The 27013-nt window shown below is 46.3% G+C and overlaps 1 protein-coding gene across 1 annotated transcript in view; it reads left to right on the forward strand.

Annotated features, from left to right (window-relative positions):
* The first annotated feature begins 9347 nt into the window (after positions 1-9347).
* RASGRP1 (RAS guanyl releasing protein 1) overlaps positions 9348-27013 on the forward strand; it is a 59848-nt gene continuing 42182 nt past the window's right edge. Inside the window, exons 1-2 of the mRNA XM_084774968.1 lie at positions 9348-9671; positions 13609-13793. Coding sequence (XP_084631094.1) covers positions 9637-9671; positions 13609-13793 — 220 coding nt within the window. The 5' untranslated portion in view covers positions 9348-9636. The remainder of the gene's footprint in view (positions 9672-13608; positions 13794-27013) is intronic.

The raw sequence follows: 27013 nt of genomic DNA on the forward strand, positions 1-27013 counted from the left end.
TATTGAATCAAGGCCAGCCTTGGCTCAGTAGAACACATCTCAAGAAAATAAAAGCATACAAAAAAAAGTGTGTGTTTAAGCCTCCCTCCTACCCCCAAACCCACTGATTTCTCCCTTCTGTGAGTCCAAAGGAACAGGAAAGTGGCTCCTCTCTAAATTTACTTATAGCAACTCTTCTGAGGCCAGTGAGCGCACTTACCCTCCCATGAAGGATCACGGCTAACTGCCAGGTGCACTTGCCAGGCAGGGCCGGGGCTCAGGACCCAAAGCAATCACAGACTCCACAAAAAATTTTTCAATTTTACTACTTTTATAATCAGACAAGATGCATGCTTAGGGTTGAATAGATGACTTGTCGAGTAAACCATTTGTTTCCCAAACATGAGGACCTGAGTTCAAATTCCCAGACCCCTTAGGAAGATGGTAGCATTTGTCATCCGTCCCAGCCCCCTCGCTGACAAGATGAGAGCTAGAGACGGGTGAATCCCTGGGTGATCGGCAGGCATCTGGCTCCGTTTACACAGCAGTGAGCAACAAAGAGGCCCTGTTTCAAATAAGGTGGAAAGGAAGGAGGAACAGCCAAGGTTGCCCTCTGGCCTCACACTCATACAGGACTCCTGTGCGCTCACACACGAGCACACACATCACACATCACACACACATGCACACCCACAGACACATAGGCATATTCGATACTAAATAAATGATAGTGAATACAATCTGGATTATATTCACCTTTACGCCAAAGTAATGTTTTTGAATTTTGATGGGGAAAAAAAACCCAAGAATGCTGAACTTAGAAAGACTTCAGTGGGGGGGCGGGGGGCGGTCTTAAGATACACAAATTGGTGATGCTGTCCTCTGCTTGCCTCTACTCTTCCGTTTTCTTCCTCTTGCCATTACCAGGCAAAAACCACAGCAACACTGAGATTTAAAAGGATTTTTTTTTAAACCACCACCAGCATTGATTATACAGAACTTGTTTATTCCATGCACCTATCATAAGCCTCTTCCAGATTTTTCACACCCCTCTACCAGATACAAACTAACAATGTCACAGCAACTAACAGCACAGTGGGGTCACACCTGCATGGACCAAATTAAGACCTGCCGTGGGGTAACTCTCCCCTGGGAGCAGATCTGACTTGAGAGGCGCCTGTGAATCACACATGGCAGCACGGATCACACCTCATGCGGCAGATGGCCACGGTTGTCACCAATTAACAAGCAGGATCAACGACTGAACACTTAGTTGACACCTGGTCCAGTGCTAATCTCCATCCGCACTGGGAGGCTGTCATGAAGACTTCTCTAGCATTTTTTATCTAATACAATATGGATGGGGAAAAATTTAAAGAGGCAAAATAAACAAACAAACAAAAAAAACACAACAGTTTTCCTATGACAATGACTTTGTGTGAGGATTGATACTGAGAAGTTTTCTCCACCCAGATGCTTGAGCCAATTGCAAACTAGTCAGTCATGGAAACTACTCTTGATTCATCCTTGCACCAAACTGTCCATCTGAACAAGGCAGCTCTGATTTGCACAATCCAGCTTGTACTGGTTCTATTATTTGTAAAGCATTCACTGTGCGTGAAGAAGGCAGTTACGTGGCCTCGTGATAACCACCCTCCCTAGTCTCCTGTAGAGTTCGCTCTCTACTTCTAAAGCCAGAGGGCACAAAAGAAGCAGATGTAGAAAACAATGGAATTGTCTATTAGAGTGCCAAGGTCAAAACCAAGTAGCAAAATCATTTGTGTTTGTGTGTGAAATGGATTCTTATAGGTTTCATTAAATGAGAGAAAGAAGGAGAGGTGTGGGAAAGCGGCTCTGAGAGTAAGAGGGTTACTACCCAAGCATTGCAACCTGAGTTTTGAAACCTGGGCATAGGCACACATGTGCCTGTATCCCCGGTGCTTTAGGGGGACACTGGGGGGAGGGGTCTAGGAACTCTCTAGCCAGTCAGTCTGGCTTGAGGGAATAAGGTAGAGAGTGATACAACAAACACCTGACATCCTCTTCTGACCACATGGACACCACACACACACACACACACACACACACAGAGAGAGAGAGAGAGAGAGAGAGAGACAGAGAGAGACAGAGAGAGACAGAGAGACAGAGACAGAGGCAGAGGCAGAGGCAGAGGCAGAGGCAGAGGCAGAGGCAGAGACAGAGACAGAGACAGAGACAGAGACAGACAGAGACAGAGGCAGAGGCAGAGGCAGAGGCAGAGGCAGAGGCAGAGAGAGGCTTCCCTTTAAAATGAAACATTTCCTTACAGTGGTTAAGGGTGCATTTACACATGAACCCCACATTAATTTGCTATGATTTTCTCTGATGCTCACACTGAAGTTGATCTGCAAATTTTCAGGAGTTCTTGTTTCAAGACTGTGTTTATCACAGTACTTGTTTGAATATATATTGAATTGACTGGCTTGGGGTTTGGGGTTTTTGTTTGTTTGTTTGACTTTGCTTTGCTTTTACCCAGAAGCCCACACCCTTTGGCTGGTCCTGGCCATTTGACTCTTTCTGTAAAATACTCTTTTGCAGATCTTGCCCATGGTCCTTTGCAGGTATTAAGCGGGTAAGCAGAGTGAGTTCAGCGAGGTAAACAATAGGAGCCTTAAAAATCATGTCTGTGTGACCAAACTGGTTTTACCTTTAAAATCATTGCTGCTAGATTGTTCTCTCAGCCTCTGGGAAGAGGCCTGGTGTTGAATTTTAATCACTTCAGCCCTCTTTTCAGTCCCACTTGTCTGAGGCACCCAGTGGCAAACCTGAGGGTGTGTGCTAATTGAATCACACTCAAAGGGGAGAGAGGGTGGACAGAACTGGAGGAGACTCTTGAGGATCAGAACCTCCTCTCAGCCTCTGCCAAGGCAGTGAGAAACAGACTGATACACAGTGGGGGAGGAGAGGGCGTGTTCCCAGCATCCTGATTCCCCACTGGCTCTCCCTAACCACTGCATGCTCCTGGTCTTTAGTATGCCCTCTTTGTTTTCCTCTCCCTGCTAGTTCAGTATACTGTTCTTCTGATCCTCCGTATCACTGGCCTGGACCTTCCTCTGAGAAACGGGCCCTTCTCAGCCAACAAGTGGAGTAGGTGGTCCATGGGTATGAACACAGCTCCATGGGGGTGAACACAGCTCCATGGGTGTGAGCACAGCCCCATGGGTGTGAGTGCAGCCCCATGGGTATGAGCACAGCACCATGGGGGTGAGCACAGCTCCATGGGTATGAGCACAGCTCCACAGGTGTGAGTATAGCCCCATGGGTATGAGCACAGCTCCATAGGGGTGAGCACAGCTCCATGGGTGTGAGCACAGCTCAATGGATATGAGCACAGCCCCATGGGTGTGAGTGCAACCCCATGGGTATGAGCACAGCACCATGGGGGTGAGCACAGCTCCATGGGTGTAAGCACAGCTCAATGGATATGAGCACAGCTCCATGGGTGTGAGCACAGCTCCATGGGTGTGAGCACAGCTCCATGGGTGTGAGCACAGGACATCCACCTTAACAGCACCCACCCTTGGCATAAAGGAGGCAGTCAAAGCATTAACTGGAGCAAAACATGCATCTGGGGCAAAGTTCATGCTTCGGGCTCTGATTCTTTGAAAACTCTTTTGAAATAAGCATTGAGCCCACATTTAAGTGCTAGAGCTGAGAGTCAAAGTTAGTCTAACTTCAAACTCAAACTTTTAACTACTGAGCTCATTCTGTCATCCAAACATTGGCTTTATAAAAAAAAAGTGATACTGTTTGCTACACTTGAACTTGGACAAAGTGGAATTACTGGGTTAATATCATGAGGCGTCCTTCTCCCAGATCCTCTCACCTATACCTGTACATGTGCCTGCTAAAACAAAAGTCAGGTCCCAGCCTTCCTCTGTTCTTTTACTCCAGGAAGTTCTCTTTCTCCAGGAATAAAGATCATGAAATAATCTCCAGGAAATAAAGACCACTAGGTATGGTATAGTAAGGTAGGGCATGGTATAGTATAGTATGGTATGGTGTCCTGTCGTGTCGTAAGTATCACATCGTATATAGTATTCTAATCTTTGTATTGTAATATAGCTTATTGTATTGTTACTATTTGTTTAGCCTGTTAGCATCCTAAAAGATACAGAAATCAAATTGATACTATTTAGGTAAACTGAAGGAGAGATAAACCTGTTTCCCAAGTGTCAGATGGTAAACGGTCTTGTGAGAGAACAAGTGAGGTTAATCCACTAGAAGACCAACCACCTCATGTGGGAGCTTGATTATTGACAGCTGAAAGATTCCGTGAACAGGCTCTGGGAGGAGATATATAAATGAGCCCAGAACTGGAGGCGATGCTTTTTTGGAGACTTGGGATAGTTTCGGCTGTTCATCGCTTCACTTCGAGACGCTTTTAGAGAGAACTGCTCAAGGGAAGGCTTCGGGGCTCTGGCTCCTGCTGAGGTTCCGGCTGTTTATACCAGGAGAATCATTCCTCAGAACTGATATACTTACGATTTTGTTATTGTGTTCTTTAATTCTCTTTTCCAACTGTTTTGGTTAGTCAGGTTATAAGTGACCTATGCTCGGTTAATAAGTTGTAATAAAATATATTGGTTAGGAAAAGTTAGCCTACAGGAAATTGCTTCTGCCTATGAGTTCTCTGGGGTAAATAAAAACAGTTCTACCAGGATCTGGTAAAGAAATTCACAGAAGGGACTGGAGAGATGGCTCAGAGGTTAAGAGCACTGTCTGCTCTTCCAGAGGTCTTGAGTTCAATTCCCAGAAACCACATGGTGGCTTACAACCATCTGTAATGTGATCTTCTGGCCTGTAGGTTTATGTGCATACAGAGCACTGTATACATAATAACAAATTAAAAAAAAAAAAAAGAAAGAAATTCATAGAAATGGAAAGCAAATTGCAAAGCAGCTAAAAACAAGAATGGGTTCCCACAGTTAGGATCTGCACCTGGAGTGATCTCACATAGCACAGTGCAATGACTTTCACAAAATCCCCTTTGAAGACTTGGGGATAGAGCAGTTGGTAGAATGCCTGTCTAGCTTGCATGAGCCCTGGGTAAACCAGCACTGCAAAAGCCAGGTGTATCCATCGGCTCCTGAAATGGCAGCACTCTGGGGGTGGAGACAGGAGGATCAGAAGTTCAAAGTTCAAGGCCATCCCTAGCTACATGAGATCTACTTAAATACAAATAAAACCACTTCGTGGAGAAAACATCTGAGAACATGGAACACTCAGAACCCTCCTCCAGAGAGAGACTCCTGGAGAGGCCTCCTATGAGCACAAGGACAGAATCCAACTCTAATGCCAGGATTTAAAGGGGCACCTCTCGTAGACGTGCCGTCCTAACCTTAGTCCTAGGTGCCTTACTTATAAACCTATGCAGCTGCAAATGACAGTGTGTAGAGTGAGATACTTTGGAGTATTCAGCTGTAAATTTGTTTTGTTTTGTTTTGTTTTGTTTTGTTTTAAAATAAAAGTCCTCCTTTCAAGACTCAGGAATCTATGTGAAAAAAGAGGTGGAAAGATTGTAGGAACCAGAGGTAGGTACTGATGGCTCCGAAGACACAGTGTCTTCAAGACACACACACACACACACACACACACACACACACACACACACACACACACACGACCTCACAAGTTCAAGCTAGACAAAATCCCAGGACAGAGAAGGGAAAGTGGATACAAAGACCCACCCCTAGCCCAGAAGCTATTTGCAATTGATACCTCTTCGGAGAGAGGAAGTCAGTTTTTAACAAGTGTATCTGAGGGTGCCTGCAGTGCCAGCACTCTGAAGGTGTCTCAACCACACTCCAGGGTGGGTGCCATGCTCAGAAGGAGATGACCAACATAGACTCCATGATTTTTTTGTGTCCTTCTTTGATTTCATTTTTTTGTGGGCTTTTGTTTGTTTGTTTTTGTCTCTTTGGCTTGTTTTCTTTTTTTAATTGGGAGGTAGGTAGGGTGTGGTAGAATCTAGGATGAGTTGCGGGGGTTGGAAAGAACATGATCAAAATATATTTAAGAAGCCAATAAATAAATTTTTTAAAAACCTCATGGGTGAGGGGCTGGAGCAATGGTGCAGTGGTTAAGAGCCCTTACTACCCTTTCGGAGGACCCGAGTTTGGTTCCCAGCTACACACAGTGGCTCACAACTACTTATAAGTCCAGCACTTTCTTCTGAACTCCGAGGGCACCAGGCATTCACATGATGCATAAACACATACAAGAAAACAAACAAATGAACAAACTGGGCAACAACCAAACACTGTCGCACAGATAATGAGGCCAGTGTCCCTGCCTCCAGAGCAAAGCCGTGGCCAGCAACCATGCCCCCAGTCCACTCTCCATCTGTCTCTCCATGCCCCTCTGGAGCTAAGAGCCCCATGTTCTCTGGCTTTGTCTTACTGGCCGAGGTGCTCTTGACTCCTGTGTCCTACAGGACATAGGACCAGTGGGAGCCTCGTCTGGGATACTTGAGTGTGTCTCCATGAAGACAGAAGTGCCCTAACACTGAAGTGGCAATCCCTGGACAGGAGAGGGTTAAAGTCACCGCACACTTATATATTCATTTATTTGCTGACTAGGTGACTGCCCGTGTGCTAGACATGTGGGCTCATGAACGCAAGGACCTTGCCTGTCTTGTTCTCTCCCAGACTCTCAGTGGGGAGAACAGCATATGACACTAGCGAGGCATCTTGTAATTACATCTTAACAGGGTGATTAAGTCTTAGGCAATACCATATAGATTCCCCAAGGATGGCCAGTCATCAGGCCAGGTCTGAAGGGAGGTGTGTGTACCCTATACCCATGTCTGCCCTCTACGGTGACCTGGTATTCTAGATAGGCTGGTTGTAACTCCGCCTTTGTGTGTTTGCCAAGCAAGGAGAGATGGGAGGCGGAAGCAAGCACACAAGCAAATGCTCTGCTTCCAAGGGCACAGCAAAGAACAATTATCAGGGGTGATGAGAGTACAACCAAAGCAGTCAGGTACCTACCTGGCAGGCTGTGGCTGGAGGGCAGCTTGACATGAGGGTCCAAGCCATGACAGCATATAAGGTTATGATGAGCAAATCTTATTTTCTAGGTAATGGGGAATCCCTAAAGTTTGGAAGTAGAGAAATAACACGGTAACATTACCAGGAGAAGGACATGAAAAAAAAAAAATCAGAGAAAGGAGATCTCAAAATTAGGAAGGGCGTTGCAAGTCTATCGCGTGTGCTCAGGTAAAGGATGACGGGAACGCGCAGTTTGTGGCTTTTGGAGACAGAGAGGAAGTGACAATAAAAGGGAGTAATGGAGGGAAAAGTGACTCTATTAGATGCCAAGTGTAGAAACTCAACAGAATCCTGTGGGTCTTGCCAAAGCCACGGAAGAAAAAAATAAAAACACCTCACTTAAGTGTGGATCATATAGAAAAAAACAACGGAGGCAAAACCATTTCCCACAGGGAAAACATATACCAAAAAACGTGGCTGTGATTGCAAAGGAGTCACACACTCAAAGGAGTCGTCTGAGCAAAGGGGCCATGATTGAGAAGAGGAGGAAAGACTAAATGGATCCCGGCTGCCGCAGAGGCACTGTCTGTTCTGGATCAGAGAGGCAGGAGCAGCAGAAAAAGAGGGCAAGATGAGGGTATGAAAAAAGAAACCACGGTCTCCAGTTGGAGGTGCTCCATGTGCCCAGGAGACTGTGCAAGAGGGAAATGGAGCTGGCGCGGTTTTTAGGAGTTCAGGGAAGGCAGACGCCTCAGGGAGGAGTAGATAGATACTCATGGGAGGTCCTGGGAAAATGCGTTCCTGAGCTGTTACAGGTGTTCCATCTTAGAAAAGTAAGGTGAGGCTTCACTTCACCCAGGACTGCTCAGTGGCCCCAGACTGCACACTGCTCTCATCTCCAGGTCTGCCTGTATCATGACCTGAGGCAGCCATCACCTAATGCTCAAAAGCAGCCTCAGGAGAAACATCTCCCCAGATTCTGAGACAAGAATTGCAGATCTTTTAAACATTTTCTTTTCCTTGTTTTCTTCCTTTCTTTTATTATTTATTTATTTATTTGTCTTTTATATATGAGAAAATGAATTTTAGAGCAGGTCTCCTTCTCTGACTTGAACTGCTTGACTGATCTGCTTGAAGCAAGTGTGTATATCAGATTCTGTTTTCCAAATGTGTAAATGTGCATTGTGTAGGTGTAATTTTAGAATAGTGTTAACTTCTGGCCCCATTTTATCAGCCTTATTTTTGCTGTTGTTGTTTCTCACACTTATTTTGCTGTTGTTGGGTTTTCTGTTGTTTGTTTCTTTGTTTTGTTTTGTTTTTCTTGACTGTCCTGGACTCCCTTTGTAGACCAGTTTGGCCTTGAGTTCACAGCCATCTGCCTGCCTCTGTCTCCCTGAGTGCTCGGACTAAAGTTGCACACCACCACGCATACTAGGTTATGTATTCTTGCAAGTGGTCCTGAATTCTTTTCGAGAACATGGCACATCAACGTGAGGAAACGCATGAGATACAGCAGAAGGCTGTGGCTGAGAAGATCATGGGATGTGACAGGGATGACGGGTATGTTATTAGGCCAGTCCATCAGGGACTTAGAGGCGCCAGGCAGACCTCAGCCTGAGCCACCTCTCTTTTCTGTTTACTGGCTGCAAGACCCAGTGTTCCAGCAATCTTAAGCAGTGACCTTTTTGCATCTGGAGGGTGGCTTAATGAGGCAGTGTGTGGGGAACGAGGAGATCAGCACTGGATCAGCATTAGCTGCTGTTATTGTCATTGTCAGGTCCCCCCAGACAAGTAGCAGGTAAGTCTCCCTCTTGGCCAGGTCAGCTGGCATGCTGGCTTTGTGAGAAAGCCCCCTCCCCCAGCCTTCCACTCTAGGTACGCTCCCCTGGTCTCCCACACCCACACACTCCAAGCAGCTGTCTCTTGCTGGACGTGGATCACACCTCCGGAGCTCACCTCCGCACCCACCTCCTCCGCGGGGTGCAGTGCACACACATCCAGATCCTCTCTCGTAAAATGTGCCAAAGAGAACCAAGTGTGCAGTAGTTTAAGGAGGTTTCTGCCTTCCTTGCCCAGACTCGCCTGTTCACCCCCACCGATGGATACAAGACAGTCCTGTGATCCAGGAAGGGATCTCAGCAGAGTCCCCAGGGGACACGTGGCCTTGAGTGGAGGCAACTCATCCGCAAGGCTCTAGCTGGGTCAATTTTAGGACAGTCCACGTTGCACCCCTCGGACCTTAACCCTTGGGCTGGGAGAGGTGAATGGCAGGCGGGGGTGGAGGGAGAAGCGAGGGCGGCACAGGCCTTTGAGGCGCTGCCGAGTAATGGGGCCAAGATTCGAAGAAGAGCTGAAGGCACCCAGCATTTCCTCCAGCCTGACGATAACATCAGAGCCTGTCAGGTGGTTGTTGCGAGAGAGTGTGCGCGCGCGTGGGAGCGAGCGCCGGGAGCGCGCTCGCACAAACTTTGTGCCTGCGGGTGCGCTTGGGTCGGCTCGCAGGGCTCCGAGAGAGGCTGGCTCAGGGCTGCGAGGGCCGGCGGCGGCCGAGGGATGCGCCGAGCCCCGCCGAGCCGGTCCCGCCGCTCCAGGTGAGACGGCTCCAAGAGCGCCCCGTGCCGCGGCCATGGGCACCCTGGGCAAGGCGAGAGAAGCTCCGCGGTGAGTAACTGTGGCTCCCGGGGGAGCCGTGCACTTTACTAGGCGGGGAGAGCTGAGCGGTGTCCCCTGTGGTCCTCTCCCTGGAGGTAAGACGGGGATAGGAAGACCAGGGAGCCTCCCTCTGAGAAGAATTGCTTTCCGGGGTGGACCATGACCGGGGACCCAGGAGCTGGGTTAAGATTGACGTCGGAGGAGAATGGGCATGAAGCAGACACCCCCGGAATCCGGCACATTGAGCGAGGAAGGAGGACAGAGTCATAGCTGCTAGGGTGGCGAGGTCATAGGTAGCCGCGCCAGGTCTGGGGTAGTCTGGGCCCATGCCTTTCACCTAACCAGCGCTCCACAACAGTCGACCTCCCTGGATGCTCTTCGTCAGGGCACCCCCAGGAACTCCCACTCGAATACTTTCCGCACCCTTGGCACCTGCTGCTGGCGCGGGGCGCGGGGCGCGGGTAGCGCCACCTGGCGGTCTCTCCAAGCCTTCAAGCACCGCAATGGCTGCAAGCAGAGGCGGCAGTACTTGCCTGCCCTTTGAGGGGATAAAAAAAGTTTTAAGATCGGTGGTCTGCGAGGCTGCATTCCTCCCCGCATATTCTAGAGAGATGTTTGGGTAAACCTTGGATGACGGAAGGTGAAGGAAGAGTGGAAGAGTGGCTATGAACAGTCTGGCCCTTGGCGGCAATAAGGGGCCTGGGGGAGACAAGGGCGGAGGGGGAGGGGCGGGAGTCAAGACATGTAGCGTTTGTCCTCAAAACACAAGAACCTGGCAACTGCCGGGACACCGCTTCCCCTTCGTTAGGGCCCAGCCGGTTGTGCCCTTCACAACACCATTCATGGGGAGTCAGTCAGATATAACCGCACCATGCCCATTCTAGTCCTCTGCCAGGCCGTGCCATCCCTGGCGTGTCTTCCACCTTCTGTGCTACACTGCAGTGGATCTGTCCATTGAGTTAACTCTGTGTTGTGGACGGAGTGGGGCAGGATCTGGGACGTGCACTCAGCAGAAGTGGCCCAGCGCAAGCTGCCTTTCCCTCTAAGCAGACTGTCCCCTCTCTCCTTCCTCCTTGGCCCTGAGGATACCTGTGCCTGGAGACTAAGTCCCCCAAAACCAGTTCAGACTTTTTAAAACTTCACACTGGAGGCTGTGGGGGAGGGGGGGAACGCAAAGCTAACCACTGTAGGGCTGAGAAAACATCTTGAAGTCAATGTGGTTCTTTCAAGCTTTTGTTGTTTTGTTTTATTTAATTCACAAGTTAAACTGGAAACGTGAGGCCCTTTAACATATGACTTTGTATGCTTAGTGGCTGTTCACTCTTTGCATAGTTAGAGCGCTCTGAAAACTTCCTATAGTTAAGCAGTGTATAAATTCTTATTTACAACCATCCCACCAGAAGGTGGGGGGAGGGGGACAGGGTGAGGCAAGGGAGGTGTGGGGGGGGGGAAGTTTGGGGAGGGGCAGGATCTAGGACTGTAGCTCAGTGAAGAGTGCTGGCCTGGCATGTGACAACCCTGGATTTGGTACCTAGCAACGTGAAAGAAAAGTATTAAGGTATTTCTCTTATTTCCTTTAGATGCACCCTGATGGGGTGTTAGGAATGTTCCTTTTAGGCAGGTGTGATGGAGTATACTTGCAATCCTAGCACCCAGGAAACTGGTGGAGAGTTTGGGGCATAGTAAGACCCTATCTCAAAAAACAAAACAAAACAAAAAACACACTTCTGTTCTTGTGGCCAGACATACCTCTGTTGCACATCTGTAAATGTTTGAAAAAAGACTGTGGAGACACTGGGCAGCTCTTGGGTCCTGAGGACCATTCCAGGACCTGCTGAGTGAGTAAGAGCTGAGGTGCCACATCTATGTTAGTAACCGTCTGTCTGTCGGAAGCACCTGACTTTTGTTGTACACTGAATAAACCCTTTTGGCCTCCTGACAATCTATTCACCAAATTCAGTGTGGTGATAAACCTTCTTAAGGAGGAAAAACTATTAGATAAATAGAACCAGAAAGGCCCCAGGTACTAGTCCCTGTGATAGCCCACATGAACAGCATCAGCACGTTTTAGGACACAGTAGCATCTTTCTGGATGGACAGTAAGTAGCTTAGACACAATGCAGATCCCATCACTGTGTCTTTGGAGCATGGAAACTCACCCCGTGAGGGCTGTTTTCAAATTATCATTTGATTCTCAGACACTGATCCCTTTGGGGGCCTGGTTTAAAATCAGTGATGGCCGAGAGTTGGATGGAGTTCGGTAGCACCAACCTGATCCTTCGGGAGTAGGAGCCAGTGGCGTGGGTTAGCAGGTTCCCAGTTACCAGGGTAACAGAGCTTCCTTGGTCCCACCTCAGTTTGAAACAGAACCCCATGTACACCATAGACTGATGCTCTGAAGTTGGAACAGAGCTGGAAGGGCCAGGGTGTCCCCTGGAGTCTGGCTGTGCTGTATGGCCCCTGGTCAGAGTACTGTCTTTATGTAGGCTGATCTCTCTAAACCCAAATGTCCCCGGGGTGGTTGTTTGTTTAACTAAAGATATGGATGGCCCCTTCTGAGTGAGGTTTTTAACCTTGTCAAGAAAGCCCTTCCACACAGTTCCTGGAAACTGCTTTTACTTCCGCTGAGAACAGCACGCCTCTTGCCCTCCACACTCTTGGGACAGTCGCCTAGAGTTAAGTTTCTATACTCAATGTTCTTGTCAGGGTCTCCCACTAAAGCTGTTTGTATTAAGAAACTTCCCAGATGCCTCTGTGCAGGAATAACTAATGTGCCATGTGCGTGTTGTATAGTTTACAGAGCATGTTACAAAGGCTCTCTCACATGGTCTTCCCTGGCCTACTGCAATGACTTACTCATGGAATAAACACGAGGTTAATTGATGCTGGTTTATGCTTATAATATGTGTTACAATGTTCACTTGTCTTCTTTGACAATAAACTATAAATTAGCCAAAGGTGCAACAGGAAGAGGAGAACAAAGATCATGCCAAAAAAAAAAAAGTTATCGGCAAAAACACCTAACATCATTGAATTTTCAAAGATTATAGGTGTGGGTCTCTTTTTTAGTAAAGAGAAAAATAAGATACACTGCATACAATACTTTGCAGGGTGACTTGTATCAACGAGGTCATGCCCAATAACGCTAAAGATGAGGAGATGAGGGTCCACCAGACTCCTAAGCCTTTCCACATCCAAATAATTATTTTACATTCAGCTCTAGAGCAGGCAGCTCCACTCAGGGTCAACCCGTCCCCCATTTTCTCTTCATTAAGGATCCATGTGGTAAAGGCTTGATGGAATAATGTTTACTGGTCTAAATGATTCATAGTGGTTACTGGTGTTATCAAAAATGAAACTATTTATTAAAACCAAGATTTGTAAGAAAGGCAGAGATGGCCGAAAGATCTAAATGCCACCCCCCCCACCCTCTAGTCTCTGAGTTCTGCAAGGTTCTTAAAGCTGTTCCAGCGGCCCCCTGCCCCTGCCCCCCCACCCCACCCCCTGCCCCCCCCAACCCCCCCCCCCAGTACCTCAGGCATTGCTTCAGTGAATGAAACTAGCTGAAAATGAGACCAGCGGAACCAGTCCTTCAGTCCCCAAGTCAGCTAGAAGCTAAGGGCCATCAAAGTCCAGTCTTCCCTCTGCCTCTCTGCTGCTGGAAGAGAAGACAGCAGCACAGAGCAGTCTTTACACCACTGGGGAGAGCGCTACTGCTGCCCTGGAATCTCACCTTGTCATTTGCTGAGGAGATGTCTCTTTAACAGCCAACCAGTCCGTTCAGTGCTCTTGCCAAGTGGGAGGGGTATGCCTGCTCCCAGCCCAGCTTCAGGGACTCACTGTCCTAGCTCCTCTTCCCTCTGTCTTCGGAACCTGGAGCTGCCAGCGAGACCCCCAGTTGCCCTGCCTATCCTCACTTGAGTCTCTTTCTCTCCCCCCCCGACAGGAAACCTTGCCATGGCTCCAGAGCTGGCCCCAAAGCAAGACTAGAGGCCAAATCAACCAACAGCCCTCTCCCTGCCCAGCCCAGCTTGGCCCAGATTACCCAGTTCCGAATGATGGTGTCCCTGGGACATTTGGCCAAAGGAGCCAGCCTGGATGATCTTATTGACAGCTGCATCCAGTCTTTTGGTGAGTTGGGTAGCTGCCCACATACATAGAGATTGCTGTGTTATTTTGTTCTTTGCCTTAAAAAGTGTCTTATACAAGAGCAACCTAGATTGTATTTTGGCTTTAAAAATAGCTGTTAAGCCTTTGAAATGTTGGAGACAGTCTGCAGCACTTATGGCACATGCCTATGTGGGTGGAATAGGTCGTGATGAGAGAGAGGTGCAATCTGAAGTGAGAAAAGTTACTGAGCGAAGTTGGCACTTTCTTTGCATGGAGGTTCGTCTCGTGGTGGGAGATATCATAAAATGGTATTGGGCTGTGATCGTTTTCTGTCCTTTAGTCCTTGGGGTAGAAAAAATAAGTCTGTCTCACACCGCCAAATAGAATTTGAGAACATGTAGGTCATTTGAGGAAATAAGGTCTCCATAATTCCCCCTTACAGTCTGGTGGTGCGCTTGTGTTTACGACCAGAAGATAGGAGGTCAAGGGGTGCAGGTCGAGCTGGAACTGAGCATGTGGGCACATAGGCCGGCCGTGCATGGTACATGTGTTGCCTTCTGCCCCTGTGCATGCAGAGTTGTGCTGCCAACAAGGAATGTCCTGAAAAGGTTTCATTTTAACTAAGCATTTTATTTTGATGATTGCTTGTGAAACGGTGATTTGAAAGAACTAAATACTGGGTTTGCTTCAAAAAAAAAAAAAAAAAGGAGGGGAGCAGAATTGAAACTGATGGAGTCCAGAGAACTCTATTAGTTCAAAGATTTTCCAGAACCCCTTTCTCCCATGTCCCCCTTTCCATGTTCCTGTATCTCCCTCTGGGAAGGAGATGAGTCTGTGGGGGCAGCTCTGAAGAGCCAACCCAACCCAGCCCAGCCTGGGCCTCCTGGAGAGCAGAGGGGAGGTGTGCTCAGCTCTCAGAAGTGGGGACTCGGTGTTTAGGGCTTGTTTGTTTGGACCTTATTTGTAGACTTGGGAAAGACACGACACTTTGGGGAGATACATCCCTTGCGACTGCCTCAGTTTTGGTTTAAAACAGTGCTTCTTAAACATCCTTCCACACTCAGTCTTGTGGAGATTTTTTTTTTTTTCAGTATTGCAGATGGCTGGTTCCCACCCCTAGTTTCTGCTTGAGTAGGTCCGGCCAGGGTGGGGTCCAATAATTTGCATTTCTAACAAGGTCCCAGGTGAGGCTGAGCCAGCTGCTCTCAGAACCTCCACTTTGAGAATCACTACTTTAAAGTACTGTATGTGTCTTGACTTTTAAAAGGAGAGGTTTGGGTGTCTGACTTGGTGCTAGAGCGTTTACCTAACACATAAAGGCTTGAGTGCAATCGCCATCCCTGAAAAATGAAAGGCTATTCATTCTTTTCCCCACCTGAAAGATTGATTTGAGACAAGTATTCTCTTGCTAAACTCCATCTTCAACCGCAGATTGAATAACTTTGTGTTTCAAAATCATCATAGACAATTTACACATTCAAGGAGACAGCTAGGAGCTGATGGGGATCAGTAGCAATGGGGTGCAGGTTAGTGCTGGGAGCTGGTGGGGATCAGTGGAATTGGGGTGCAGGTTAGTGCTAGGAGCTGGTAGGGATCAGTGGAACTGGGGTGCAGGTTAGTGTTAATAGATAAGCTACAAATGTCTCTCTCCTTGCCTGCTAGTTGCACTTTCTAGACCTTCAGAGCACACAGTCTAACTAATACATGAACAAGGAGCTTTATTCTCTGTTTCACAGCTGAGGGCACTGGGGCCATAAATCTATCACGAGATTTTTCTTCTTTTTCTACCAATCATCCAGCTACCTGATGAGCTCAAGACTGTTCTCTCAGCCTTTAAATACTTGTGGCTTCAACCTCAAAATAACATGGCCGGCTCTGGAGTCCTTTCCAAAAATAACCAGTTATAACCCACCCCTCCAACCAGTCCTACAAAGACAATGGTACATTGTTTTCTGCAATATGGTAAGGCAAAGAGTTGGTAGTTTAAAATGCAGTGGCTGGGTAAGTCTCACGGAGGCTAAAATCCCTTGGGCTATTACCAAGAAGGATTTATTAAGTCCCTAATTATACCTGACCCAGCATGGGGCGGCACCCAAGAAAAATGACAGTGACCAAGCACCTGTTTCATTAGTACTTATGGCACCTGTGAAATACCCTGTTAAAGAACACACACACACACACACACACACACACACACACACACACGTGTGCTAATAAATGAAGGTGTTCAAAAACAAGTTCCTTGTACTACATACACTGCATAGTGTTTGAACAGGGCTCATACTGATAAGGACCAGCCATCACCTCACATTCCCTAGGACATAAGCATGCTGTGGATGAAATCCCAGGCTGGCTGTCTCATCTGTTACAGAATTTCCCATCAGAGAGTTTACATAAAAGACGCAAAATAGCAAAAGCTCCAAAAGCTCTTGTATATAGGAGAGAATTAGAGGGCATGCCTTTGTGTGTCTGCCTTCTCTTGGCTATCTGTTGTGGAAGGGGCTTGCCACTGGCCTATGAAAAGCTGGTTTGAAGATGAAGACAACTACTCATTGGCTATCTGTTGTGGGAGGGGCTTGACACTGGCCTATGAAAAGCTGGTTTGAAGATGAAGACAACTAGTTACTCATTGGCTATCTGTTGTGGGAGGGGCTTGCCACTGGCCTATGAAAAGCTGGTTTGAAGATGAAGACAACTACTCATTCCTTTCTTTACTTTCTCTTACCTTCTCGCCTCACCTTTATGCTGATGCCTAGGATGTGGTTTTCCCAGGCTACATATGGCCATCCAGGTCAGCAGCCCCTAAATACATGGGGATATTGTCATATACATTTTAATTAGTTAAAATGAAATCAAGTGTAAAGTTTAGTTCTGCTGCCTCAACAGCCAGCCATCAAACAACTGATGGCCTCAGGTGGTGACTCCTACTGGACAGAGTAAACAAATAATGTCCATAGTGACAGAGAGTCTGACTGATGGTGTTGGAGAGGGAAGATGGCTGACTTGAAAGGAGAAGCAACGGCTAGATTTTTCTAGAAACTGGGGTTGCATTCACGTCTCAGGTGCGCCTAAGGGATAATGTAAACACTAAGGGAAAGTGACTGGGGACTGAGACGTGTATACTGAAATCTGTCTCTTGAGCGTTAGGAAGCATCAGTTGCCTACCCCACCCTGCAACTGTTCTCAGAGGAAGGCTGGATTACAAAGCTTTCAAGGATGAAGGCACTGTGGGAGGGAGGCCCGCTGCAACCCTCCCAGTGTCCGAAGGTTACAGATCTGTGATTAGAAACACCCACCCTCCAGCCGGTTACTTTGCTTGTACCCTCCAGCAGCCCACTCCCACCTCCTGTTTCGATCATGTGGGACCTCTAGTTAACCCGTTCCATTGTTGAGGATCATGAGGTGGATCATCACAGCCAGGGATGTTTATGTCCGATGTGTGTGACTCACACCATCTCTTATAGAGGTTAAAGGCCTGTGAGATCACTTAAGCTTTTCTTTTTCTTTCTTTTTTTTTTTTTTTTTTTTTTTTTTTTTTTCTTTTACTTTGCAAGAGGGCTACCAGCATTGGAGCCAAGTGGGAAAAAAAAATCAAACACCCCAATTTGCAAAGTCCTTTCATGTCTCCTTTCCGTGCTGCAAGACAGCTTTTGATAGCATCAGGGAACAGTTGCACACCTACCCCAGAAAGAACCCCCTGTCTAGCAGCTCCCCATGTCCAGATCAGGCATTCAGGGCCAATGACATCACTACATCTGAGTGGCTTGTGTTATATAGGGTGTTATTTTTTTTTTTTCTTAGTGTTCCATTAGTTTGGTTTTCCTTCTCTATTCAAAACAACCCCGAAGTAGGTCAGGTATTATTATCTCCATGGGACTAACAAGAAAAAAAAAGTGGGGCATCTGAGATCTGAAACAACACACCTTGTACCCACAATCTAAATAGAAAACATGCTGCCTTTTCCTTCTGCCTCTGCCCCCAGCCGCCATTTGTACTCTAGCTGGGACAACTGTGGCTCTCTCCCCAAGATAGGCCTCACATTCCCAGAAGAGACTTCATGCTGCACAGCGTAGGCCAATCTGCGGGCCTGGTTGCCCCCAATGATATAAACCACAGTTCATTCAGTGCAAGAAATAGTCACAGCCAGCACCAGTATACCATCAGATGTCTGGCTGAAATTAACTCTTGAGTCCAACTTGTATTCATAAACTACCATGTGTGTGCATTGCACTAGTGTTTCGTCTGTACTATGGGCTAGTTCAATAGCCATGTATATAAAGTTACATATATCAAGCCTTACCTACAGTTGATAACAGGCCCCACGTGAAGGCTGCAGCTGTTCCTGAAGCCTCCCAATAGAACTGCTGAGACCTGCAAAGTTTCTCATAGGAGAAAAACCAAAAAGACAATCACGCTGGAGCACCTTACCCTAAACGCCGGAGGGTGCCAGGGGTGCCCAGCGAGGCTGTTCCCAGCCCTCTGGAGAGAACTGGCAATTCTTTGATCAGTGTGCCACTTATGCTAAAAAGCCCTTTTACTGTGCCTCTGCTGGGCTGGTGTCAACCTGTGCCCCTGGGCTATCTGCCCTCTTGTGAGTGTGATTCCTGGTGATTCTAGAGCTGAAGAAGAAGATGGCTAAACCCTCTTCACCCTGAGGTCCTCTGTGGCATTATCCCTAAGGAGCCTCCCTGTGTGCCGGGACAAAATCAGTCTTTAAACCGATGATGTGTAAGATCCACAAGACCCAGAGAAATGAATCGTACTGCTGATTCATGGGTGCCTAGTAGCTCAGTACTTGTGGATCATGGGCTCAGTGGAGAACGAGCTTTACCTGAACTGACCCTCCTGGGCTTCCTTCCCCCACAGTGCTCACTGTGGGGTATTAGTTTGCTCCCTTGGCTGCCAGGGAACTGGAGTTCAGAAGATGGAAAGGACGTGTGGAATGAGGTCCTGCTCATTACTGGGCCAGCTGCTGAGACCAAAGCTCGGGTCTGGTCTCTGAGGCTCGTGTTCTCTGGGCTGCAACAGAGTCTCATCATGAGGGGAGGATGTCAGACGCTCAGGTTCCTGACCGGCAAGCCCCGAGGGGTTTCTCCAGCCAGTATTTGCTCTCCTTATTGAGGAAAGGTCCTCATGAACTGATACTGAGCACCGGTGGCCCCATAGCCCACTTGCTCCTTGGAGACCCCAGGACAGACCTGTTCTCAGGCTTTCTAGGAAAAGATGAGCAACAAACACCTCTGAGAAGCAACGGAACGAGAGGTTTTTCAATTTACAAGCTGGGAAAGCTCTCAGGGTAGCCAGCCTCCTCCTGGGAGCGCGAGAGCAACTCAGCCGGGTTTCATTAGAGACGCGCTCTGCCTGGGAGCGCGTTGCAGATCCCAGCACCACTGCTGCACTCTTCTCCCTCTCTTCTTCACTGCTGCAAGCTACCCGCAAAACTTTGCAACCTGTCAGTCTTACACTCAGGGAAGTCGACAAAGTAGATGTGGTGCCCACAGCTTTGTTCCTTGCTCTCAGAGACATTTTTTTTCCAGGCGTCATTTTGCAGCGTTTGTGATATCCAATCCGTAAGGTTTCCATTCTCAGCTCCATTCAGCCTGCAGGTCTCGGGTTGGGGGGATGGGTAGCGGCGGGGGAGGTGGCTTCAAAAAGTAGCTGAGCTGGGACGAACTGGAGAACTTCTTTGTCCTGGACAACCAACCGAATGAACCCGGTTGGTAATAGGGTTTTCTTAAGGCTTTCATGGGGAAATAATATGAATCCAAAATCAGTCTGCTCTGTTGACAGAACAGTGACTGGACCTCTGAGAGCCTTGAAGAAAGGCATCTCACGGGCAAACTTACCTCCCGGCCTTCCAGTTGCTGCCTCATGCCTGGTACATTTGTGGAGGCCTGATACGGGAGTTTGGGCTACAACAAAGCCAGGTTTCCCTGCCTGCAGGGAACACAGAGGAAAAAAATCGAAGAAATAGTAAAACTGTGTAGGCAAGGCCAACTTCGTTGATCTGTCTTCCATGCCACCCCAGTCTTGAAATCCTTAATAATCGGTGGAAGAGGGACACCTTGTCATGCCTATGATCTTAAAACTCACACAGCCAGTCATGAGCGTGAGAATCAGAAGAATGGGTGGAGATGGGTGTATTGCCGAGTGATGACAACATAGAGGGTGGGATGAGCCTATAATGTTTCCCACCTTATGGATATGGAAGTGTGAGGGCAGAAGGAGGTAGTAGCCTTATCTGCTAGCAGTGTATAGTGTAGTGGTAATCTATACTAGAAGATTGCCCAGCCCACAAGATCAAAGCTGTTCTATTTTCTTTAATTGAGCAAGACATAGCCACCATTAAAGAGTAGCTTATGCATGTGTGTGATGTGGGAGCTTGGCTTTCTGGGGTATTTACGCCTTGGGAATGAGGTAGTGAGGCAGGCCTGGGAGCCTAGGTTTGCTGGTGTATTCACACCTCGGGAATGAGGCAGTGAGGCAGTGTTGGGAGCCTAGGTTTGCTGGTGTATTCACACCTCGGGAATGAGGCAGTGAGGCAGTGTTGGGAGCTTAGGTTTGCTGGTGTATTCACACCTTAGGAAGGAGCAACACTACTGCCACCCCATCCCCCTCAAACCTATGAATATGGCTGAAGTGGTTTTCAGTTCTTTCATACCTTAAGACTAATTCTCTATGTGCTTAAGATAAGATACACTAAAAAATAAATAAATAAATAAATAAATAAATAAATAAATAAAATAAAAAAGATGAAGAAATCAAACATCAGCAAAACTGGGATTTTCTTAAAGAAATTATTATGAAACAAAGACTAAATCCAAGAGATATTCATGGAGAACCCAACAGATACACAGTGTGTGTATGTGTGTGTGTGTGTGTGTGTGTGTGTGTGTGTGTGTGTGTGTTCCTTAACAAACCTCTAAATTCACCTCTAGGATTAAACCTTTTTTTCTTTTCTCAATTTCGTGTACCTCAGACCTTCCCATGCTGTGTGCCATCTCTGTTCCACCTTAGTTGTTCGTTCACCTTTATTCCCACTGCATGCTGACAGTGTTGCTGGGGGTACACAGGTCTTGGCTGAGCCAGCTTTTTTTTTAATGAGTTTGTGTGAAGTTGTGTGCTTGATCATGAGTGGTCCGTTCATGCCCGTTGCCTTTTCAGTCCTGCTATTTAAGGCTCTCTATTGCTGGGGTTTGGACCTGTTGACTTCATGGACAGCATTTGCTGGTGGTCTTTCCCGCATCTCACATTCAACCCTTTGTCAATTTTACTATTACAACATGTAGAAAATTTGTGTTTTTATGTAGCTACATTTGTCTTAGCTTTTTAATCGTTTATTAATTCTAAGCTTAAAATCTATATTGCAACCATGTGGGGAATCTCTTCTTGTTATTTTAATAGAAATCAAAATCATGTTAATATATTCAGTATATAGTATGTATCGTACACTCTTGGGACTGATCAACAAAGTTTGCAGGGTTGTTTGCTCGAAGGGAGAAAGCCTTTGGCTTTATTTCTGGGATTAGCTTAAGGCCAGCCTGGTTTTGGATGTAAACCAAAATACTGTGCACGGGTCATATTGTCACTCAGTGCCCTGGTTTCCCTGATAGTGTCAAAGATTATTAAAATCAGTTCTGGAACCAAACAGTGTCTAGAAGAATAAATAATGTGGTCTCAGTGTAATGCTTAATGCAAACTTGACAGGAACCCCTCAGAATTGATATATAAAGTGCTTTTGTATATAAAGTGATTTTAACTGTTTACAGAACCAATAGCCTTAGAACACTCAAAAACTCAACCATATTTAAAATCCCATTTTTCTAAATTATTACTATAGACTAAGACTATGTTGTTCTTAAGTAGGCCTTTTTGTGATCAGATATACAAAACATTAACACTAATTATCTACTCTTTTGAACTAATCAAATTACTATTTCACTAATAACCAGATTTTGAATAATTATTGTGAACAGTACAATGCTTATGTTAATATTTTATGTATTTATTTATTTATTTATTTATTTGGCTTTCTTATGTTCTTATACCTACAATATTTAACTAAAACTTAGAATTTGTAGTTTTAATTTTTTAAAACAACTTTAGATAACCATTTGCTTTACTCTGGGAAACTTCAGAAATATAGAATTAAAAAAAGGAAAAAAGTGTATCCTACCCTCACAAACAATATTAACTTATGAACATTCTCAGGTGTGCCTTCTCCTATGGATATTCACAGAGCCAGTGAGCCTATTGCATGCTTAAAGATAGATTCTCCACACCTCTGTGTGTTCAACGTTCACATTTTAAGCAACTATGATCCTGTGATCAACATTAGTATTTATGAAGAGGCATACTAGCACACAAAGTTTCTATTCTATCCTCAAATTGATATTTAAAAAATAATTCTGGCATAATTCCATTAAATATGGGACATAAGGTTGAGGGTTGCTTGGCAACTATAATGATGCTGATGAAGATTAAAGGTGTTTCCCGAAAAGAAGAGTACTTAGTTTTCCAGTGCTAAAAGCTAATTACGATCGTCCAGGGCTGATTATAGATGAAATAAATGAAGGGGGAAAAATACTTCTACTCCTGAAAATGCAAGATGGGAGCCTTCTCTTTTGTTATGTGTGGTGAAAGTGAGTTGAAGGTTTGCTGTTAGAAGCAAAGAATAAAATCTCCTGCTTTCGTTATAACTTCCTACAGGAGTCTTTAGGAGCAGCGGGGTGGGATTTGCAGCCTAGAAGAAGCAGAAGTCCCCTTGGTCCATCTTCTGCAGTGAGGGCAAGGTGGTGGACCATGGCCAAGAAGGCTGTTCTATACCTTGGTTTTATTCCAGAGCGGGCCAAGGGCCCTGGCATGATTGCTGAGGATTTTGCTACAGGGTTTTATCGTTTGGCAGAAACAGCCTGAACTGGGGGGCACACCAGTGGTTGACTGAAATGGACAGAAGGATATAGGGACGGCAGGAGGAAGATGGGGCAGAGACTTCTAGTTTTATGCTGAAGGAGAACGTGGAATCAAGGGAGCAAGATGGCCGTTGAGGATGAAGTCATCTGAAGATCCAGGAACGGGATAGCCGTAAAAGCAGAAAGTGAGAGCTCCCAAGTGGAGGAGCCAAGAGTTCTTGTCTCCTCCCTGTGGTCTGCCTCACTGCGGTCTAGGGCTTGTTCGTATAACCTTTTCAACAGCCCCGTTTTAAAGAGGAACTGAAGCACCCAGGAAACAGTGTCACCCTAATTAGCATCTATGACTGTAACTTGTTAGCGTGGAGTCGAACCCTTAAAGCTGCCCAGCAGCTGGCTAATTCCGCGTTCACTTGCTTCATGCATGAGCACAGGGGCTCTTCCAAACTTCCTTCTCTTCTTTCTCACCTTGGAATCCAACTTGACTTCATTCAAGCTTGCCTCCTCATTTACCCCCAGTCCTGGGCAACTTAAGCTACACAGTAACACATTCAGCATCTCCTACAAGTCTTCCCAGAGGCCAGCCACAAGAGTCACATGCCTGGCTACCCAGCTGTCCCCAGCTGTTCCTGCTAAGGATGAGTGCTCAGTGTAAAAGGAACTTTATTTGCCTGCTTCAGTTGTTGTCTCAGAGGATTACTGCCTCTGTCTGCTAACCTAGGCCTGGTTCTGGAAGCTTCTAACCTCCGTACAATCTAACCTAGGTCTAGAATGTTTTCTGCCTCTGAGACTTACTGCTTAATAAACTCACCCTTTCTTGTTCTTACTGAGCTCTGGATTGGCTGGTTCAACTCAGCTGTTCTGGCTCAAACCCCTCTCCCAGCTGACTTACTCAATCTGTCCTTTCTCTCAGCCTCTGAATTGCTCTGTTGGCCTCAAACTAACTCCAACAATCTGCTCTAATCTCCTGGATCCTTCTCATTCTCTGGCTCATTCGGTCTTCACCTGAGTTTTCTCTCTCTCTCTCTCTCTCTCTCTCTCTCTCTCTCTCTCTCTCTCTCTCTCTCTCTCCCCGTTGCCCCTTAAGTACCTTCCCTTTCCTCTCTCTTCTCCTGAGAGTTGGGTGTATCCTAGTCTGTCAAATCTTTCTTTGAGTCCTCACATTTTCTGCCACTCAACTAAGCATCACTTTCAAACATTGGTGCTTCCTTCTACAAACTATCTTTACCTTCATTGTTTGGGATTAAAGGCATGTTCCACCATGCCTGGACCTAAGCTTTTCTTTTGGAAACTTGTTCTATACCAGGCTGGTCTTGAACTGAAATCTGTTTGCCTCTGTCTCCTGGATTAAAGCCGTATTTGTATACCAGTCTGATCACACAAACTTAGAAGATATTTGGATGTGATCGCTTGCCAGAGCAGCCATGATCTGAATTAAAATTCCTCTACAGTTCAGTCTCTGTGTAACTTGTGATGTGACCCTGCTCTACAAATGCATTCCCTTGCTTATTCTCCTGTAGGCTCCCACACCGTCTCTGTGCCCAGTAGCTTAGAGTCCTAGTACCTTGTTATCAACCACAGGCATCAACCTGAGACAGAGGTAGATCCAGCTAACTGAGAAAGTGTGCCTTCATAGTGTCACAGGGGAAAACATAGAGAAAGAAACTCTAGATTAAAAGAGATCAATCCTGATGTATGTATGTATGTATGTATGTATGTATGTATATATATGTTTATATATGTGTGTTTATATATATACAGATAGGCTTATGTTGTATAATTATATAAATTTTATAGTTACATATATTGAAATTTGGATATTTAGTTTGATATTAAGAAATCACAATTGTTCATGTATTTTTAACCTTTTGTTCTTAATTTTTACTAACATCATTATTATGCATTAGTGTTATATTTCCATAAATACATACACTAGACACTGTCCAAATCAATCCCCCTTTTATCTACCTTCACACCCACCCTTTATAATCTCTATGTATCATTATTCTGAATTCAACATTAAAAGAAAAAGGGGGTGTCGTGGAGTGGTGTTCACCTTTAATTTCAGTACTTGGGAAGCAGAGGAAGGTCAATATCACTGAGTTCCAGGCCAGGCAGGGCTAGTGAAGTTCTGTCAAAAAAAAAAAAAAAGGAGAAGTAAGGAGGGAGGGAGGGAGAGAGAGAGGTGGGGGACAGTAGTTCAAAAGATGAAGGATGGGGACAAGAAAAGGAAATCTAAGGATGAATATAACCATAGTATGTTATATGCATGTTTTATGGCACAAAAATTCCAAAAGGAAGCCTATTATATCATAAAGTTAGTGAGCATTAATGATTCTTAGCATAAGAGGGGAGAAAGAGAAGAAAAGCTGACAGGGAGATATGTCAGTTACATGCACAGCATGAAAATAATTGATCTGTGTCCTGGTCCTGGACATCACATGTCACATCTGCCTCTTTTCCTGTCCACACTCAGAGGATGAGGTCCTGGATATTCAAAGAGAGAGAGAGAGAGAGAGAGAGAGAGAGAGAGAGAGAGAGAGAGAGAGAGAGAGAAACTGTTAACTTTAATATTTAGTTGTCCCACTAGAGGCCCTGTTTTCCAGTTTTGTTTTTTAAGGAAGTGGGAGGATGCAGTTCTTCCCTCCCACACACTCTCAGTCTGGGTGATGGCAGTGCCACGTCCCTGGCACAGAGCGCGCGCTCCCAGCAAGGCAGAGAACAGAGCGCAGAAGGAGGCCATGGGGGGGCCACATGGCTCTGTGGGTTCGGGACACTAATCCTGACTCTGCTATTTACCAAACATTGCCCTTGACCAACTGTTTTACTGTACTTGTTCTTCTCTGCAAAATGGTTAAGAGGGAAAAGAAGTTTTAAAGGTTGGTTTAGGTTAGATGTGAGTAAGTTTGCCTTGCTTTGAGCTGTCCCAGAAGCAGCTCCTGGGACAAGGATTTGAACAAAAGTAGTGTGTGCTTTAGAAGGTAGGCCTTGGAAAAGCTGGCATGGGCAGGGAGGGCAGCTCATCACACCGCATTCAGGAAGCCAAGGCAGAAGACGCCTTCAGAGCATTGCATCCAAGAGAAGCATACGGTGAACCATGCTTCCCGGTCAGTGCTTATGGGCTGCTTCTATTAACGTTACATGTTAAATTCCCAGCACACCCATCCAGTCTTGCACACAGGGAAAGAGCCAGAGGAAACTGTCAAGTCGAAGCCGGATATGTAGATCACAGTACTGTGCAGCCCGAGGGTAGGCAGGTACACAGTTGCAGACTCTGTTACAAACTCAAAAGGTTGATGCCCAGTGAGGGTTAGTGGGTAGATTCGGGCTGTATAACAACCAGATGGGTCGGAGTTGGTGCCTAGTAGTGCATAATGCATGTAATATAGTCATGATGTGGACAGATGTTGCTCTGGGTATTGCCATAAGACTTTCACAGCCCATGCTAAAAACACAGTGGGTTAGTAAGCTTCTTCTAAGAAAGTTTTTAAAAAGACCCTAAATGTTCATCGGTAGAAAACTTCTCGTGTTAAGGGAGTGTTTGTCCCAGTTGTCTGAGACAAAGGACCCTGAGGTCCAGTGCCAGTGTTGAGCTATAGAGAGTTTGTGTCTTTCACCTCTTTTTATAAAAACACTTGTTAAAGGTTTTTTTATTTGTCTGTATGTCTGCTCTGTATGTGTATGTGTGCCTGTGTGTCTGCCTGCCTGCAGAAGCTAGAAGACGGTGTCCATGTCTTAGAAATGGAATCACAGGTGTTTGTGAGCTGCCATGTGGATGCTGGGCATTGAACTCAGGTCCTCCACAAGAGCAGCCAGTGCTCTTAACCGCTGAGATGTTGCTCCAGTTTCTCCCCTCAGTAAGTTTCTGAGACTCTCTATCGACTTGAAAGTCAATACAGCAGCTGTGTGAGTCAAGGAGGCCTGATGGCTTATCAAAGAATACTGGCCTGAGAGGGGAGAGGTGGCACTTTGGGCACACAATTGGGGCCCTGGAGAGTTGAATCAGGCTATTCTTCACTCACTCTCACAAAACCTAAGCCCGAGCCTTGACAAGATCAGCCCTGGGCTCCAATAGATTGAATGCCACTATAAAGGAGCATAAGTCTGTGGGACCACACTGGTAGGCATGCAATAAGAAATTATAAGACATAATATATAGCATAGAGCCAGATGTGGTGGCTCATGATTATAGTCCCAGAACTGCAAAGGCTAAGACAGAAGGATTGCCATAAGTTTAAGGCAGAAAAACAGACAGACAGATACAAAGAGGGGAGGAGTGTGGGGCAAGGGAGGGAGAGAGAAGGAGCCTGTTTTATTTTTTAATTAAAATAA

Source organism: Acomys minous (genome assembly GCF_964271855.1).
Source record: "Acomys minous genome assembly, chromosome: 3".
In the NCBI taxonomy this organism is placed as follows: Eukaryota; Metazoa; Chordata; class Mammalia; order Rodentia; family Muridae; genus Acomys; species Acomys minous.